Here is an 18,344-nt window from a genome sequence, read left to right as displayed (position 1 = left end):
CGCTTGACAGCGCTTGTGTTTATGGGTGTGATGTATTTACACACTGCGTTCTGGTACAATCCGTCATTTTTTGCCCCTGAGTGTTCGCCGGGGTCCTTTTGTTCAGTTGTGTGAGAGTCCATGCACATACACACAAATGTGTGTGTGTGTGTGTGTGTGTGTGTGTGTGTGTGTGTGTGTGTGTGTGTGTGTGTGTGTGTGTGTGTGTGTGTGTGTGTGTGTGTGCGTGTGCGTGTGCTGGCTACCTCACGTCCAGACACTTGTAACTGTGGCTCCTCATTAGGCTCTGAAAGGGACTAACTGGTCGTAATTGTCTCTTCTCGGTCCAACACTGACCACTTGCCAAAGGATTCCCAAAATAGAGGGTACAGAAATTATATGACAAACAAAACTACTTTCTTTTTTTTTTTTTTTTATCTTTAAAGTTCCCATCCCATCCATCTGACTGAAGTTTGGCAGGTTTCAGTTTTGGCAAAATTTCCACAAAAATCATCTTTAAAAGAATTGCGGTGAAAAAAGAATCCTAGCAATGATTCTCATAAATCAAATATAGTGGTTCTAGGGCTTCATTCTGCATCTTTGTTTATTGTTCCTCAGTATCTATATACTTCAATTACATTTTTCCAAACTTTCATATCCAGTTGAGATATCATCATTCAAAGTTGTTACGGCGTAATGAATGATATCGAGTTCAATTATACACGACAAAACTTTCGAGCCTGAAATACATAAGAACATGCATTTGCTTGGAAAAAATATTGCTACTGGGTAAACAGGAGGAACATGTGTATTAAGTTAATATCATTAACAAACTGATAATAAGATAATGCTTCAATAATTACTATTAATTTCGCTTCTGCCTCTTCGTGTCAATTTTACTGGTTTAAACAGTTTGAATGGGCATTTTTCGGACGTTTAAGAGCAGTTTTGTCCCTTAGCTACATTTATTTCTGCCCGTGGTCGACAATTCAGACTGAGCAGACTGTAAGTGCATGGAGAGCAGCGTGACACTGATGTCAAGTAGCCGTGGGCTCCTTTGTGTTGCCACAGAGCAGCAGCTCGGCGCCTGTTAACCGGCGACTGAGCGTGGTGCCGGCGACTCTGTGGGCCGAGGTCGCTGACGAATGTCGACGTTGACGTGGAACACCTGCCGGGCCTCGAGGCCAGACTCCCTTTGACCCCGCCCACCAACACCAGCGGCCTCTATTGCTGTCTTCTACCTGTGGGCGGAGATCAAGCCTACGTGTTTTCAAACTCAGTGACTGAGCAAAAAAAGGAATAGAAAAATACAGCCTCTGGACTTAACAAGAGAGACCAGTTGCTTCAAAGAGAGATGGAGGGAGGTTAAAGAGACAATGTGAGGTGTTTATGAATTTGTGTGTGTTTGTGCAGGAGGATGTCCACAGTGGGCGTTCGGGTACAGTGCCTTTATGTAACCCCTGTTTGCTCAGCCTCTGGTCTGGAATACCTCTATGTATTTACCATCAGTCCAGAATGACTGGGCGAACAAACAGCTCGCCTATTGATGAGCGGCAGCGTGGAATATGCCCGCTTTATTCACGAGAGAGAGAAAAAGGAAGGGGTAGAGGGAGAGAGAGCAAAGTAAATCTGTCAAAGAGTCTATTATACGGTGTCCAAACAGAGAGCGCCCTCCACAATGGCCTTATTAATGGCACAATGTCAAGGAGCGGCAAGGCAATAATAGCGGATGATTTTGCTTTGTGAGGTTATCTCTAGAGATCTGGTACCGCAATACAGCAGATGATTTGGACTCTGGGGGGATATCAGTGTGGATCTGCGGAAGGAGCTGATTGAGCATATGCGTGTGTGTGTGTGTGTGTGTGTTTGTGACACACCGTGTGTGTGTGTGTGTGTTTGTGGAAAGCGTAAGTTGTGGTTTGTGGTGAGGCCGATGGCGTGCAGCCAGAGACAGGAGTGTGGCCACTACGTGTGTCTTTGTTTGTTTTCCTACCAAAGCTTTAACCCCCCTCAGCTCATACACACACACACACACACACACAAACACAAACTCCTCGGTCTTTTTGGGAGAAAGTGTGGGAGGAGGAGTCGGGTTTTCATTGAGCAACAACAGCTCCTGCTGGAGAATGCTGCCAAATACTGTCACCCTCTTTTACATTGTAGTACCCACTCGAGAGCAACCCTGCGCATGTTGCCAAAGTCCAGCCTGAAAAGAGTTCTTTTTTTTTTTTTTTTTTACCACGCTGGTGCAACACTCTGATTATCACTGAATCCTGCTGCTCGGGGCCTCAGTATTTGTAAATCTGAGGACTGCTCTTTCCAAAAAGACCTCCAACCTAAAAGATAAAACAGATTTTTTTTTTGTCAATGGTAAAGAGAAACCAGTGCTGACCATTGATAGGAGATGGGAAGTGAACCAAAGTCTCTGGCGTCAAGGCATAATGCTTTTAGCGGCTCTATAACAATGCCACGCTTCTTGTACCTTTTGCTTCTGTGGGAGGACAGCCACAATTCACATGACCACAAACGTGAACGCAGGTCATTTTAAACAAACCAGCGATTGTCATTGCCTGGAAAACCCACCGTACGGTTATGCTTAATGGATAGAAAATAAATCACCATCTCAGACAACAGGTGTACATAAAATGAAAAACTATCCCTCTGTCTATGGCGAAACCAGCACATGTTGTCAAATTCTGCCCTGAAAAGACTGTTTTTTACAACGCTGGTGGAGCACGCTGGATATTACTGAATACTGCTGCATCGGGCCTCACTATTTGTAAAATTGTGGTTCTTCCGTAGTGACTGACAAAATAGTTTGTTTCTGTTATTGCCTTCTAAAAATCCAAAGGAAAAAGCTATGACCATTCCAAAAATGGCTTAGGCATTTGTTTGTCAACTGCCACTTAAGTTTAGGCAACTAAAACTACTTGGTTACCATTAAGTCGTGGTTAAAAGTAACTAATGCTGACTATTGAGAAGACATTCATTAGCCCTGAACATGGCCCACTCTGGTTCCATGTCCCCAGCCTCACCCGGGATGCATGATAAAATTCTTCCGGGGCTGGGGGGTGAAGACCTCGCTGACGGGGGCCTCAGCCAGGCGTTCCCAGCTCACCCTCACAACACGTTTGGGTTTACCGGGTCTGTCCGGTAGCCCCCCCCACCACCACCACCATCTGATCCAACTCACCACCAGGCAGATCAGATGATGCGACCACAAAGTCAGCGGCGACGTTCGGTGGTAGTTTGAATCCGTGCGGGACCGTTCGGTGTCCCTGCCTCTGTTTCGGGACTCTCTTTGGATTGTCTCTGCCGAGGTTTCGTCCACCTTCATTCAGTGTATGGAGGTCGGTGGGAGCTTCTCCTCGTCTTCTCAAGCGGGCGTGGGCCGTGTCACAACCGTGCAAGACGCGGTCGCGAAACTCTACGGGTGTGTAAGTTGAGGTTAAAACGAAGGCCGGGTTTTCGAAGGTGTGTGCGGTCCGACCCGTGAGCACTGAGCACTCATGTAATAATTAAGTAATCACTACTGGGTACTCATGGGTTGCATCGTCAAAATGTTGACGGGCATCGTGACCCTAACCCTCGCCTAAACTTCGCGGTCATCAGTGACCGCGACATGTGATGGTGAGCATTACCGCTGGGAATGTGAAGTTAGCATACAGTGTTACTGTTAACGAGGGATTCACTTTACTTATCCTTTAATCTTAATCCCTTAAGCGTGATAGGCTCTGTTAAATCTGTATGGCATACATTTCTGGTATATCACAGCATCAAACTAACGTAAGGTAAATTGGAAATTTGAATTTAAAAAATATAATTTACTTTATTGATTGATGCCAACACAGCTAGAGTTTATTACCACTACATGACTGCCTTTTACTTTTCATGCTTTTTCGTCCAAACGGAAGGAAAGTGCACAGTTGTAAAAGCTACAGTAGCTCAGGCCACATGAAGTCTGCTCTTCACTTGCACACACGACGGCTTTATCGATGTGAAAACCCGCGCAGTCCCCTCTACTGCCCCTCCTGCAGGTCAACACTTTTATCAGACAAGATTTCGATCTTTACCTCTGATACGGAGCCTTTACAAAAGCCATAAACAATACCTCGTTCTAAACTATTGTGAAATGATACGCTTGGCCTGGCTTGCAGGGCTGCTTTGGCGCAAGGGCCTCTCACCTCCTTATCTTGCAGCGCCACACTTGATGTTTTATGGCTCCGTCTCCTCCCGTTGAGGCGGTTGATTTACAGGATCATTGCATATTTTAAGAGCTTAAACCCAACACATCCCATAAACCTATTTTTCGTAGACTCTGTGCAGTTAGAGATCGGTTAAGACTGTTTATCTGTGCCTGCGTGTGTTTGCGTTTGTGTGTGTGAATGCTATTTGCTCTAAATTCGCGCTCTTAATCACCTATTTTAGGGCTGTATATGTGGGGCATGCTGCACCCTGACATTCTCCTGCTACTAAAAAGGGGGTCACCTACTCTCAGCCGCTGAATGTGACCTTTGTTAAATGAATTATGGGAGACTTTATACAGTGTTGATGATGAGCAAAGACAAAAGTCTGGGATTAGGCGGGAAAGAGAGCAACAAACAAGTTAAAAACACAATAGATGCCTGTGTGTGTGTTTGAGTGTGTGTGTCTGTGTGTGTGTGTGTGTGTCTATCACTGTTTATTAAGTTATAGAGGTGCTTTTTATGCAACTCCATATTAGTAAACTGTGTTTTATTATAAGTTAAGTGGATATGATTTAAGAATTTTCAATAACAATGGAAATACAGTAGCTGAGTAACAGTATAGAGATAACCAAACCGTATTTTGCTGTTACCTTGAGGAATGTAAGCACGTTTTTTTTGTTGTTTTTTTTATAAAACCCTTTTTGTATTTTAAAAGAAACTGAACTTTTCAAATGTGAAATGTTGTCTGAACACAAGCAGCCGTACAACAACTTTGCCTAAATGAAAGACTAAAGTCTAAATCAGCAAAATTATGATTTGAAGTTCAGCGGAAATTCAAATCATAATGTGTTTTGTGTTGTGAAATATGAGCTATTTCAGCTATTGTGAACATTTATCCACATTTCCAAAAGAAGATAAAACCAGTTTTGGATACATTTGTGAGAACAGTGTAATGGGGGGGTCCCCATTTCACAAAGGCCACGTAGCGCTGGTGAGACATCAGCCTGTCAAAACTCACAACGATGAGAAGTCTCATAACCTCGACATTTTGTACATTACTCCATGGCTTAATCCAAATCATGACACTGAGTGACTAACGTAAAAGCGTAACGTAGAAAGTACTTAAGTCACAGATGGGTCCAAGCAGTAGTTGACAGCATCAGTCCCGAGGCTCTTGACTCTCTGTGTGCACATTGGATTTGAAGTGATACTAAAAACTATCTTTAGTCCCTCAAATATTGGACAAATTAAATTACAGTACCCCTATTGTCTGTTGCAACCGAGGCCCACTGAAGAACATTAATGTCGGGGACGCTGTCGTGGCGGAAAAAATAAATCAAACTAAAATTTCCTCTTTTGGGAAATTGTAATTTTGACTAAATAAGAAAACAAGTCAAAACAAAGACCAGCGATATACACAATTCCAAAATTAGGATTTAAAAGTAGGATTTAAATAAGGAAATATCTGATCAATAAATAAATAAACAGGAGTATGAATCTGGCCAGATGTTCGATGCCAGCTTTCGGTACCCGGCGGTTTTCGAGGCTCTGTGCCACAGACACATTTCGGCCAGTAGCAAAAGGCGCTAAGGTTTGATACGCGGCCCCACAAGCTGCGTAGGAAATATAAATCATACACAGATGAGCACCAATAGTTGTCAGATGAGCAGTCAGCAGCGTTTTTCATCTGTCAGCTGTCAGACGTTGAAATTGACGTCCAAGTGCGTGTTAAATGAGTTGTGACCTGCGGCTGCTCGCGGCCTGCGGACCGGTGCGCGAGCAGTGACTCTGCAAGAGAAAGGAACAAAACAGAAAAACAAACCCTAGTGAAAGAGCGAACCTCCCTGCTCATCATCATCATGGCCCCATTCTTCCTCACTCAATTGCAACTGAATCGCCTCGCTCTCATTACAGATTATGGCCTCAACGGAGTGACTCTCCCCTTTCTCTCGCCTTTCTCCACACAGTCCCTCTCTTGATTAACATTTTCTGCTAGGCTTCACACCAAAAGCACAACCTGTGCGCTTTAAAGGCAGGGTGAAAAAAAAGCCATCAAGCGCTGGAGTGGAATCAGATAAGGCTATCAGGCAGGAGGCTTTACTGCCTTGGCTTTGTCCCGCTCCTCCACCCGCCCTCGCTTCCTCCCTCAATCTCTCACTCCACTGAACCTTTTGTCCGGCTGATTCCCTGACGGAGCTCCCCTCAGCCAGGGACCCCCCGACCTCCTCCAGCACCACTGCACCGTGCGCGCGCGCGTGTGTGTGTGTGTTGTACACGGCAGCGGAGAGAGCAGCAGTGCAGATAAGAACAAGCAAGGCTATGGTCAGGGCTGATGCTGAGGTTGAACCCACTTTCACTCGGATTCACTGACCAGCATTTTCTCTGCGTTTTTGCCACAGTCTATCGTAATGACTCAACATCACTTTGTAGACCATAGGACACAGTGTAAAATGTTTTCTTATTTTATGATGTATTTTCCTCAAAATAATAATTTCACCTCTTTTTGGCCACTGTTTTCTCCAGTACAACCAAAGATCACTGTTTACCCCTCAAACCCTCCTTTCTTCTTAGCCCTACAACACTGTCCTGTGTCTCGAGCTGCAACACGTTATATATGAAAATGCCACTGACAGTTCGATCTTATTCAACCTGCAGATAAAGTGTGCATCTCCCCTATGGCCACACGTAGCCCCATTTGTGACCACAAATGGTCTCATACTGTTTCCTACACAAAGTTTAGTGTTAGCCACGGACTTCGGTCGCTTGGCCCATGGCAAAACCGACATTTGTGTACCGATACCATCCGTTTATCATAGGCCTATCATGTAATACTGTGTTGTTTTCACATATTTATCAAGTAAACTCTCCAACCGCAGAGTAACTACGGCTGTAAAAGAAGCAAAACCTAGGATGCAGTATGGAATGTAGTGGAGCTGCAGTACGAAATAAATCGTGAAAAAATTCACTCAAAGTACCTCAAAACTGTACTTAGTTACACTACTTGAACAAATGTACTTTGTTGAATTCCAACACTGGTTGTAGCTAGTCCAGGTGGTGCTGCACCAAAATGCTTTCCTACTACAAACTAGAACAGTATTATTGCATATTTTGAGGCATCTTAATTTATAGTAATGCAGCTGGTTATCACGAGTAATCATGTGAAAGTGTATGTTATTTTCTGCTTATTATGTGACATCTCAGTCGGCAAAAGAAGTACAATATAGACACTAAACATCACGGGGTTAAAAACCGACCCAGTGCTGGTACCCACAAGTACTTTACCCAGTTCTAGTGGGTACTGGGTAAAGTTGTTGTTATATTGACCCAGGCTGGGTCCATTTCTAACCCAGGGATTTTTACCGTGTATGAATGTATGAAGTGTAGTGGAGCTAAAGTGAGAGTCAGATGAGATAATGATGGATTTAAAACCTCGCCGCGGACACAACTGGATGGTTCTTATCAATGAGTACAGAGCAGAATAAACCAGTGTTTTTTTTTTGTTTTTGTTTTTTAAAAATCGTTGCATCTGTGTTGCTGGACTCACTAAAGTCACCACAGGTCAACTGCCAGCGCTCCTTCAGATGGTTGCGGAACCTCTACCTCAGCTGGCCCCGCTGAACAAGCTGCCATTTCACTTTAACGGATTGACGAGTGCACTGATCCAGCCACCGTGTGAATGCGTTTGTCTTTTGAAGAGAGCGGACTTTAAATCCCCGCCTGGTCTCATGGAGGCCGGGCAGCGGCTGCGTGTGTGACTCCAGATCCTCGTCCCGCAGCCTCTCCTCATCGCAGATATTTGCAAACAGATGCGCGAGGCCAGCCTGCAGATTTTTTTTGATCAATCAAGCTTTAACAAGTCAACTTGACTAGATACGAATGTAACATTTTGCATGTGAAAGGACGAGGCTGCGGAAGGCCTGGTTTTGATTAGGCCTAAGCTGATAAATGGCAGATTCAAACAGCCCCCCTGCTATTGCGGAGAAACCCCAGAGGTCCAGGGGTTTAAGTCCAGACTGATATCAACTCTGTTGCTCCTCTTTCTTCTCCAAACCAATGAATAGATCCATTATTCAGTAGACTCATTCTCATCTCCTAAATTGAAGTGGCAGCAGCTTAAAAGCCCCCATTTTCTACCCCCCCTCCCCTTTTTTTTTTTTCCAGGTCTCGCTCCCTCCCAAATTTGCCTACTGAAATATTCATGGGTGTGGTTACCCTCAGTTTGTGCCCCTCATGTGGTCATCATTTTTATATTTCAGACTTTTGCTATGATGACAGTGAAGTGAACTGTTTTTGTCGTAAACATCAGTTAATCGTCTTTTTTTTTTAGAGGAATCTTTGAGGATTATGAAAAGAAAAAGTCACAAAGTCATGAGTTTTACTTCCAGATTTTTTTCTAAAACAGCTGCTTATTTCTATGGTTTGTAAATAATAATAATAATAATAATAATAATGATCAGAGTAAAAGTTTCAACTTTAAAAAGGCACAAATATGAGCTAAGGTTTTACTAAATTTACATGTAGGACTGCAACTAAGTTATTTTCACAAAGGATTTAATCTGCCAATTATTTTCTTGATTAATCAATTAGTTGTTTGGTCCATAAAATATCAAAAAACAGTGTAAAAGGAGGCCACAGGGACGTCTTCAGGTGTCTTGTTTTGTCTGACTGACAGTCTAAAATCCACAGATTCAGTTTTCTATCACGTAAAATCAGAAAAAGCAGCACATGCCGTTATTTGAGAGGCTGGTACCAGAGAATTTCTGGCATTTTTTGGTAGAAAAAATGGGAACAAGTAATCAATTAATCAACAAATCAATTGATTTTCTCAGTTCTAATTGGATGTCAAACCTGGTCTCTGTCTCGGTCACTATTATGGTTCATTCATTTGCCACAAGATATCCAATCACAGTAAATGCCTTTTTCCTGGTAGAGCAGAATAATGTTGTGTATTTCATGGTTCTCCAGCATCTGTTCCTCTCACGTTCTGTATTTAAAACAAGTCCAAGCAGCCAAGTGTCACTCTAACCCCTCCACTGTAGGCCAACTGGATGCCCTGTGAACCACTCGCCCTGTTTTGTCCCCCCCCAATGACCCCAGTGCGACCACAGGAGAGAAATATTGCTCTGATCCACTCCGCACACACAGAGCAGCCTCCTGTTGTTACATGATGGAAATCACTCTCATACATGGTAAAAAAAATGTAACGCATAAAAGAAATCCCCCATTTTACAGACGGAAGTTTTGGTCTCGTGCAGTCAGGAACTACCGAGAATTCAGATTCTGCAGACTCTAAACTTTGTCTTTGTTTTCTTCTCTTCTCCTTCCAGTCGACTTTTTGGCAAAATATTGCATTTTCAGTCAGGAGAAGCTGGACGAGTACAAAAGAGCTTTTGAAGCAGTAAGTGAAAAGGCATTTAAACCCTTTATATTGGGGGATTCTCTTTTACTGTAAGATGTTGCTCTCTCCATTAAGAATAGATTTTTCTCTAACAATATCAATGGCGACGATGGGGCTGCAACTAATGACTGTTTTTATTGATCAATCTGGCATTTATTTTCTTAAAATGTAATTAATCGATGAATCGTCTGGTCTACAAATTTTCAGGAGATAGTAAAAAAAATGTCCTTCAGCTTCCCGGAACCAGAGCTGACGTATTTAAATTAGTTGTTTCGTCCCACCAAAAGTCTAAACGTCATTCAATTTACAATCACAGAAGACTAGAAAAACCAGGAAATATCAACTTCTGAAACAACGAACACTTTTACCAATGAAAATCATTTGAATGCAGCAAAAGTCGTGAAAAGTCAGACTGTTCACACTGACGTCTACTTGTGGTGAGGGGTCGCAGGTGACTTCTTTTAAAGGGTCACGAGCCCAAAAAAGGTTGGGAATCACTAATCTAGACAATGATGACGACGATGTTGACGATGATGATGGTGTTTCTCTGCAGGAGGACTGTGACGGTGACGGCTACATCTCCTGCCTTCAGGTTCTCCTCGCTCTTAAAGACATCATCCCTCCAGAGCTGCTGTCTGACGAGGAGGAGATCTACGTCTACAGGGTCAGCTTCTGCTGCATCGGTACGCATAAAAAAAAAAAAATCACACGTACGCCGCTGTCACACCCTTGGCTGTCAACTCTTTCTCAGATCCTGGAGATGGTGGACTTCAGAGTGGCGGATGGGCTCGTGGACCTGAGGCTCTTCGCCGTGATTGCTAGCCTGGCACAGAAGATAGCCACCATGGAGTAAGTGACCGTCGGCGGACACGAAGCTGGAAGAGGAGTCACTGACCTCCCATAAATAAGAATAAGAGTGCTTACGCAAGTTTGTTCCAGCGATTTTGTCGTCGTGTGTGGGGCTCTCTTTGATCCTCTCCTCCTCGCGTCTTCAAACGTTTTATGACTTTAGGGGTCAAAGTTTCAGCTTCTCAAATGTGGCGATTTTTTTCTTTGATTTATATCACTTTAAACTGAATATATTTGGTTTTGGGGCTGTTGGTCGGACAAAACAAAACCTCTGAATATGTCCCCCTTGCTCTAGATAAAGTTTTTTTTTTTTTTTTTTTAATATTTTCGGACTACTATAGTTAAAACAATGAATCAATAATGAAATCTGAAAAGATCCGTCTCATCAATTATCTGTTCATAACTGAGTCCTACACCCAGTCCAGAGATAAAAACAAATTGAACTACAGGTGCAACGACAATTTTGATAATTGTATGAGTAAGTTTTTTTCAGCTAAAATTGCCAAAATTGTGCCGGTTCCAGATTCTCACATGAGGATTTGATGTCTCTCTTTGTCACACATGATATTAAACTGAATATGTGTGAGTTTTGGACTGCTGGTCGGACAAAACCCATTTGAGGACGTTAACCTGGGCCGTGGGAAAATTATAACATACAATTTTCTTCATATTTTATGGACAAAAATAAAAATGAATTGAGAAATAAATCTGTAGCTGAATCGGTAATGAAAGTAAGAGTCAGCTGCAGCCCTGGACTGAACCCTGTGCCGAAAGAAGACCATCACTCTGACCTGAACTCAGGCTCGGCGTCCTTGCGACTCTACGTTATGCCCCATATGCCGCAGATTCCCACACACAGCGCTTCTTTTTTTTTTTTTTTTTTTTGCCTGCCCTGGGGTTTACAGCTTCCTGCAGACAGGAGTTTGTGGAGCCAAGCCTACTCCGGAGGTCCCCGAGGGTCAAGGCCTGCTCCCAAAGCCCCTCGCCCTGGAGTGAGAGCTCCCTCTCAGCAAGGACAGGGCCAGGGTCATGGGTCCTCTGATTTACTGCCAGCCCTTTGTGTTGTGTATTAGAGGAGGCCTGTACACTGGCTGCCTCGCTGGCACAGAAAGACCAGGGTGTCTGCTCTGTATAGAGGCAATTATAGTAATGATAATGAATGTCCATATTAAAGCTCTTTTCACAAAACCCCTGTTTGCCGTTTAAATAGTAAGACGGGAGAAGATCAGCGTTCATAATGCTGCCTCCTAAACAAGGGGGAAAAACAATAGCGGCCTTCTGTCATCTCATCCCAACTGAACTAAAGTGATCCTCTTACCTGTTTCAGTTAATCCTGTTGTCTCTAATCCTAGCTCAGAAATGAGCTGCAACAGTGGTTACACAATCAGCCCCTTCTGATCATGCAAGGCTTTGAAATCGGAGGAGGTGTATCCCACCGTTTTATACATGTGTTTCCTCCAGTTTTACCTTGAATTAATTGCCCCCCTCCCCCCTCTTTTATTTTCAACTTTAACTTCCCGTCCCTCTCATGTCTCTCATCTCTCCGGCCTCCTCGTTGCCTCCCTCTCAGCCCCTGTTGCTGTGCTGTTTTGGCCCATGACTCGGGGCCATCTGTCCCCGGGCGCAGCATTGTGCTCCCCGACAAGTCCACCTCACACAGCGCCCACATTCCCCTCGGGGCAGGTCACGTGGCCTGCCAAGAAAGCGCGTCGCCGCGCAGGATTCCCAGACAGCATCGGCGGAGCCGTCGCGGTCATTGTTATCGTCACTCTCATCCCCCGTTGCTTGTGTTGGGCTCGGCGCGAGCATGCATGCGTGCGCCGAGGGGGTTACCATGAGTCACCTGGCTCCTGGAAATTCACTGGACCCAAGTGAGTCAGCGAGCACGGGAGCGCTGGTGTCGGAGGGGGAAACGTGAGACGGCAGAACCGGGACCCACCAACCCACCGAGAGTCTCCCTCCTCCGACCCGGCGTCACTCGCGGCGCGCTCTAAAATACCCCCAAAGCAACTCTCAATTCTGTCAACTCGAACTAGGTCAGAGGATCCTTGCGCGCAACCCCCCCCCCCCCCCCCGCGCGCTTCACTGTATACCAGCTCCCCGACGAGGAGACCGCCAAAATGTTTCGCATTACGTAAGCGAGAAGTCTGCTAAGTTTGGCCGCAGCAGGGTGCCGGAGGAGGGCGGACGAAAGAAAAATGGGTTAGGCTGCTATTATCCTCCCCGCAGTCCTTCACCGGTGCCCCAGCCCCTCGTCTACGCCGGCCATTATCACGCCAGTGTCCTTAGCGCACCAGCATTTGGACTCTTTTACCGCAAACCAAGTGCAATTAATGATCATTAGCTGCCCCGTCTCGCTTCATCCCCATCAAGCCCCTGGGCTGCACTGCGGTTGGCGGACGAGGGCCAATCGCGGCGCCGGGAGCACTCACGCGTGCGCTGCACTCGATGGCCCTAGCGCTTGGGCCATTCTTCGCCCTGACAGGCCGCTGAGCGCGCGGGCGAGGAGGGGGCTCATTAGCACCGGGCGCTCGTTAGAGGAGGGACGGCCGTCGCCGTGCCACACGCGGGACAGGAGAGGTCTGTCCCGACACAATCGGCAGCGCCTCCCTCTAATCATGCGAGCGGCCCGGGATTTTGTTGGTCTCCGAGTGGTCACATTGCACCAGAGTGCGCTCTGGTTGCTTCCTCCACACGAGCCCCACTCCCTCTGGCTCACCCTACTGCAGACCCCCCCCCATACACACGCACACACACACGCACGCACGCACGCACGCACACGCACACACACCCACTGTCCCGAAACCAGAGCAGTTTTATCCGTTACTGTGGCGGGATGTCCCCGTGTACCAACGCATTGTTTGGCAGCCAGGCCACTGTGAGCAACCACAATGGGCTCAGAACACTTTACCATCACATCGCTGCAAACACAACGTCGCATGGGACAGACCCGCCAAAAAAAATCACCCGCCACGACCACCAGACTGTCCCGACGCCAAAAATATTTACCAACACTCCTATTTTTGACACAGTTGACTGAATTTCTTTACTAATTTTTTTTTTTTAATTTAATTTAATTTTTTTTTTATTGCCATTCACAGCAGCCCCCTGTTTGGACGAATGTAAGCCTTGTAAAAGGCATTTCAGGATCATTTCACTGGTGTGTGTGTGTGTGCGTGTGTGTAATGTCCTCTGTGGGCTTCAACCCCAAACCGAAGGGTGTGGACTTCACCGGACAGGAGGGATGCAACGGGAGATGCTGTTGAGCTGCATTGTGGGAAGCGCAGGACCCAGCCTGACGCGTACCAGGGACTACGAGTCAGGATGTGTTTTGACCTGAGCCGCCCCTGTTTTGACCCCCCCCCCAAGCTTCATGAGAATGCCCGAAATAAATCACTAGAGTCTTTCTCTGAAAATCTGTGTCCCCGTGATCTTTCATTAGAGGCAACGTTCACCGACTGACGGTGCAATTTCTGCTGCTGTCTTACAGTGACTTCATGCGGTCGCTAATCAGCAGCATGGACCTCCGCTCCCTGGAAGTGAGGCTCTTCAAAGCGAAGGTAACGTCAAGGCTTGGCTTCTGTTTCCCAGAAGGTCTTAAAACGTCCGACGGCTTACTCAGTAAGTGCACTGGAAAAAAAAACAAAAAACACCACGTGTCTGTGCTCCTGAGTTTGTTTTCACAAGGTGCAGTCGATTACTTCCACGCAACATCAGATTAACTCTCACGTTAGTCACATTCAAGCCTGGCTCTGCGGGTATAATTAAAATGAAATAAATACTGGTAAACACTTTGAAGAGCAATTCCAAAGCATGCTTTGTAAAGCTAGCTTTTTTTTTTTTTTTTATGAGAGGCACTCAGCCCTCATGCATAGAAATGAGGAAAGCAGGCCAGAGAGAGAAAGAGAGGGAGCTTTCCCCTTTTCATAGATTAGCACAGCCCTAATCTCATTAAAGTGCCCAGCAGTGAACATGCCGTCCACTCTGCCCGGGCCTGTAATCAGCCTGAGACACACGGCATCATCTCAGATGGACCGGGACCAGCCTTACCAGCTGGCCGGCTCACAAGCGGGCCCGGCCCCTCATTCATGCGAGGAAGTCCCGAGCCGCCGAAAGGCAGGAGGAACATGAAAGCCTGTGGCCATGGGTGTTGAAACCGAGCCCCCGGCCAGGTAGGGGAGGCTGTGTAATTACAGAGCTGTTAGGGATAGGGTTGTTAACTGGAGAAGCTGGCGGGGGGAATGGGCTAATTGCCAGAGGGATTATTCCTGCCCCGCACCCCTCTCCCCCAACACTTATTACCTAGACTGCATTAACCGTGCCAACAGGTGCACTCAAACAAGACTAGAAACAGGCCGAGGTAATCTGAGGCTACCCTAAAGAGAAAAACACACAAAAAAACACACTCATACTCACACATGAGCATCCACCCAGACGTTCACAACCACGCTGAGAGCAAGTCCAGAGCCGGTTGTCCTTGTTTTTAAAACCATATTTATGTCTATTGTTGTGACTCGAGTAGCAACTGTTCCTGTTCCTGCTGGAGGAGCAGCAAGGAGACGCGGCAGCTCAGCGGGGATTTATCAGCGCAGAGCAGCTGCTTCTGGAGCTGAAGGCCGGCGGGATCCACCTGGAGCAGGAGGCGGCCATCAGACTGGAGCTCCAACAAATTCCCCCGCTGGACCTGCTGGACTTCCTGGCCTACCTGCCCCTCTTCATGCTCATTCACAAGTCCGTCATCTCCAACCCTCTGGACGACTCCGGCAAGCTCTGACCTCAGCCACCGCTCGGTCTGCCCTGCGAGGCTCAGGTATCAGCGTGGCTGCGGGGCGTGAACAGGGCACCGTAGTCACTTTTTGATCTTCCATGAGACAAAACGCCTCACTGGAGCCTCCGCTGTTCACCCAAACAAACAAGGACGGAAATGCGCGGTGTACAATAATTTACAGCAAAGGTCAGAGAAAAGCTTCATCGTACATTTAAAGGTGTTTGAAAGTGTTGCAGTGAAACCAGCCGACAACGGTTGAGCGACACTTGTGCTGCACTTTCCCAAATGTGACTGACAACCTAACGATACTTAATGGTTATTTTTGTCGATTTCCTGTTGTCATCGACGAGGACTTGTCTCCTGGACTGCTGTGGACTTTTGGAAGTCAAACACCGCTCCCCTCCAGATGTGCACAGACCACACTACAAGGAAAGGCATTCTTAAATGGACTTCTGTTGAGCCTCTCAGACATGTGGAGCGTTTCATAGAGCTGTAAAGTGCTGTCTATGGTCCTGAAACCTTCTGCAGCTGTGGATGCTCGCTGAGCAACACTGCAGCGGCACTGAAGAACCGGCATATTGGCTGAGTCAGTTGAAAACTCTCAAAGGTCTTTAGAAAAGGACTGTGACGCGCTGCTTTGGGGGCTGTGCTTTGTGTAGCTTTGCTGATGCGACAACTGCTTATTGTTCTGGGTTAAAAAAACAAAAAACAAAACAATATTTGAGCAGGTAGCAGCCGCGACTGTTGGCCCCCCTCTAACCAAACCTTATCCACACTGATGGATGATATTCAACTAATATAGTTGGAGCTACTGTTTTGCTCCCAGCTTTGCCCATTAGATACGGCCGTGCTCGCCTGAGGTCCATACCACACTTGACAGACCGCCACAGAGGAAGACGTGATGGGCCAGGACTGTTAGATCAGGGACGTCCTGTGAGCAGCATACGCCATCACGTAGAGCCCGAATACACAAGAGAAAACTATAATTCTACCGGCTAATGTTAAACCTTCCTTTAAGATTACGTCGTTTTGAGATTCTGATGTTGATAAAAACACTTCAAACCTGCTTTGATATCAAACGGATGACGTCCTCTCAGCTGTAATGTCATCCTTATCTTCCTGTGACCTTTGCGAATGTCACAGCCGTGTAATTGAAGCAGACCAAGAACCTGACGAGGCAGTTCCTGTTTAATGCAGTCTGGTGCTAAAAGGTGCGGAAATTATTTCTACCTGTAAATTCCCTTGTAGTTTTTCTATTGTTTTTAAATGACTGGAGCATCTCTGAGAGGATTAAAGTGACCAAAGTCTTGAAAATGATCCAAATGGTTATGTTAGGGGTCTCGAGAACAAACTCTTTTTTTATTTTAACAACTTATTTACAGCTCTACACTGTCGAAATTGTTGCATCGGCAGCATTGTGCCACATTTTGGTCATGACTTCTGCAAAAGTAGAAGTGAAATATTAGCCCTCAATGGTTGTTTGCGAGTAAATAAACTGACAAGGGCCAGTTTGGTCTCCTACTGTGCTGGAAAAACGAGGAAGACGTGTTAACGTTACGGGACATGTTCACCCGTATCACGTGAGTCACATGGGTGCACTGGCCTGTACTTGGGTGGAGGTTGAGTTTGACAACACCTCTCTTATATATTGGTCTTTCATGTGACACCATTTGGTCAATTTTGCTCCTCACATCATCTCAAATTGTCTGTGATACTTCTGTTACGCCTTCCTCCTGCCTGAATTTACTGGATCATAAAAAAATCACCTGTCGTTCTGTTGTCACCTCTGTCTTCTCCTGATGATGTTTTATTTTTAATTTTTTTTTGCATTCTCTTGTCTTTACTATCATTAGTCTGTGCATGAAAAGGTCTGTGGGTCCATTTGGGAGTAGTGGCGGATTGTTCCTTTAACAAATGGCTTAACTTTTTTTTAATTTTCACTCACTTTGAATAAAAACAGATTTTTAATTTGATAAGCCTTTTGAGAACCAGACATACTTAACAGCTGTCTTAAATAAGCAAACGTTTGTCAACAAGTTCTTGTCTTAAACTCAAAGAAAACAACTTTTTGTCTCACAATTCTTTTTGTCACTGGTAAATAATAACAATAATAATAATACATTTGCAAGTGTTGCCTACTATTACTTGTTCTTTACTATTTTCCTGTGAAAGTCGCAGCACTGTTCCTTTTTTGACGGACCCTGTTTCCCTCTCTCTCAGGGCCCCTTGGTGGTCTATGAACCCTTGTTTGAGAACAGCTGGTGAGGCGCACGCACATCTTGTACAATGAACCCTAAACACAACACACACACAAAAAAAAGAAAAGAAGAAGAAGAAGAAGAGCAGCTAAAGTATCTTAACTGGAGCCACACACAGAGGGTTTTCCCAGGTGGTGATTGTCGTGAGTTCAGCGGCATGCTGCTGTCAGGAGGCACACGCCGTCAGCCAATTCAGCTCCGTGTCTCCACTCGACCACCACACAAACCCCATTCACTCATTAAACCCGACACGCGTCCGCTCGCAGCCTCCGCCGTACCTGTCAAACTTCGTTTTTCAGAAACAAAAGACCCACCTCAGCATCCACTGCCGGCAGCTAAAGTGTAGTCATGCCGCCGACGTTCCCTCCAGCGGCTAATAAAAGGTCAGTCCTTGAAAATAAATATTCTGGGAAACTGGGAACCTACGATGGGGGGGGGGCGACTTATCCTTAAGGCTCTAACTTTGGAGCTTTCTCAAACTTACAGCCCGTATGTGTGCATGTGGATTATAAAGAAAAAAGTGGGGCGTTTTTCAGACCAGACTATAAGGACAAGACGCTTTAACTGAACAAACAAGTAAGTTTTCTGAAAATTATCATGATTTTTTTGCTGGTGTTTCTTTACTCTAAAGTCCTCTTCTTAAGAGAAACAAACAGCACTTTATCAGTACCCTTGTGTTACATCACCTTGTCTGGCTACAGATTAAAATTTCAGGAGTGTGTATGCTGAGAAATAGCCAGAGGACAGTTCTATTTACCACCACTTGCGATACCAGAGTTGCTTTTTGCGCTTGCACGACTTTGATCTCTGTTGTATACTGTCCATACAGCCAAAGGGGGGGGGGGGGTGAACATTGAGGGATTTAGTGAGGGATTGTCGGCTGAAAGCTTTGACAAGGCACCGTG

General features: G+C 45.7%; 1 protein-coding gene across 1 annotated transcript in view; it reads left to right on the top strand.

The window, feature by feature from the left end:
• The window catches only part of LOC120801970, a 39,631-nt gene extending 22,388 nt beyond the window's left edge, over positions 1 to 17,243 (top strand). The window contains exons 7-11 of the mRNA XM_040149365.1: positions 9,494 to 9,564; positions 10,118 to 10,228; positions 10,316 to 10,413; positions 13,904 to 13,973; positions 14,936 to 17,243. Of these exons, the coding sequence (XP_040005299.1) occupies positions 9,494 to 9,564; positions 10,118 to 10,228; positions 10,316 to 10,413; positions 13,904 to 13,973; positions 14,936 to 15,187 (602 nt within the window). The 3' untranslated portion in view covers positions 15,188 to 17,243. The remainder of the gene's footprint in view (positions 1 to 9,493; positions 9,565 to 10,117; positions 10,229 to 10,315; positions 10,414 to 13,903; positions 13,974 to 14,935) is intronic.
• Positions 17,244 to 18,344: the final 1,101 nt, after the last annotated feature.

Source organism: Xiphias gladius, chromosome 2, assembly GCF_016859285.1.
Source record: "Xiphias gladius isolate SHS-SW01 ecotype Sanya breed wild chromosome 2, ASM1685928v1, whole genome shotgun sequence".
Taxonomy (NCBI): Eukaryota; Metazoa; Chordata; class Actinopteri; order Istiophoriformes; family Xiphiidae; genus Xiphias; species Xiphias gladius.
The sequence above is the reverse complement of the archived record's forward strand: the minus strand, read 5'-3'. Positions and strand labels throughout refer to the sequence as shown.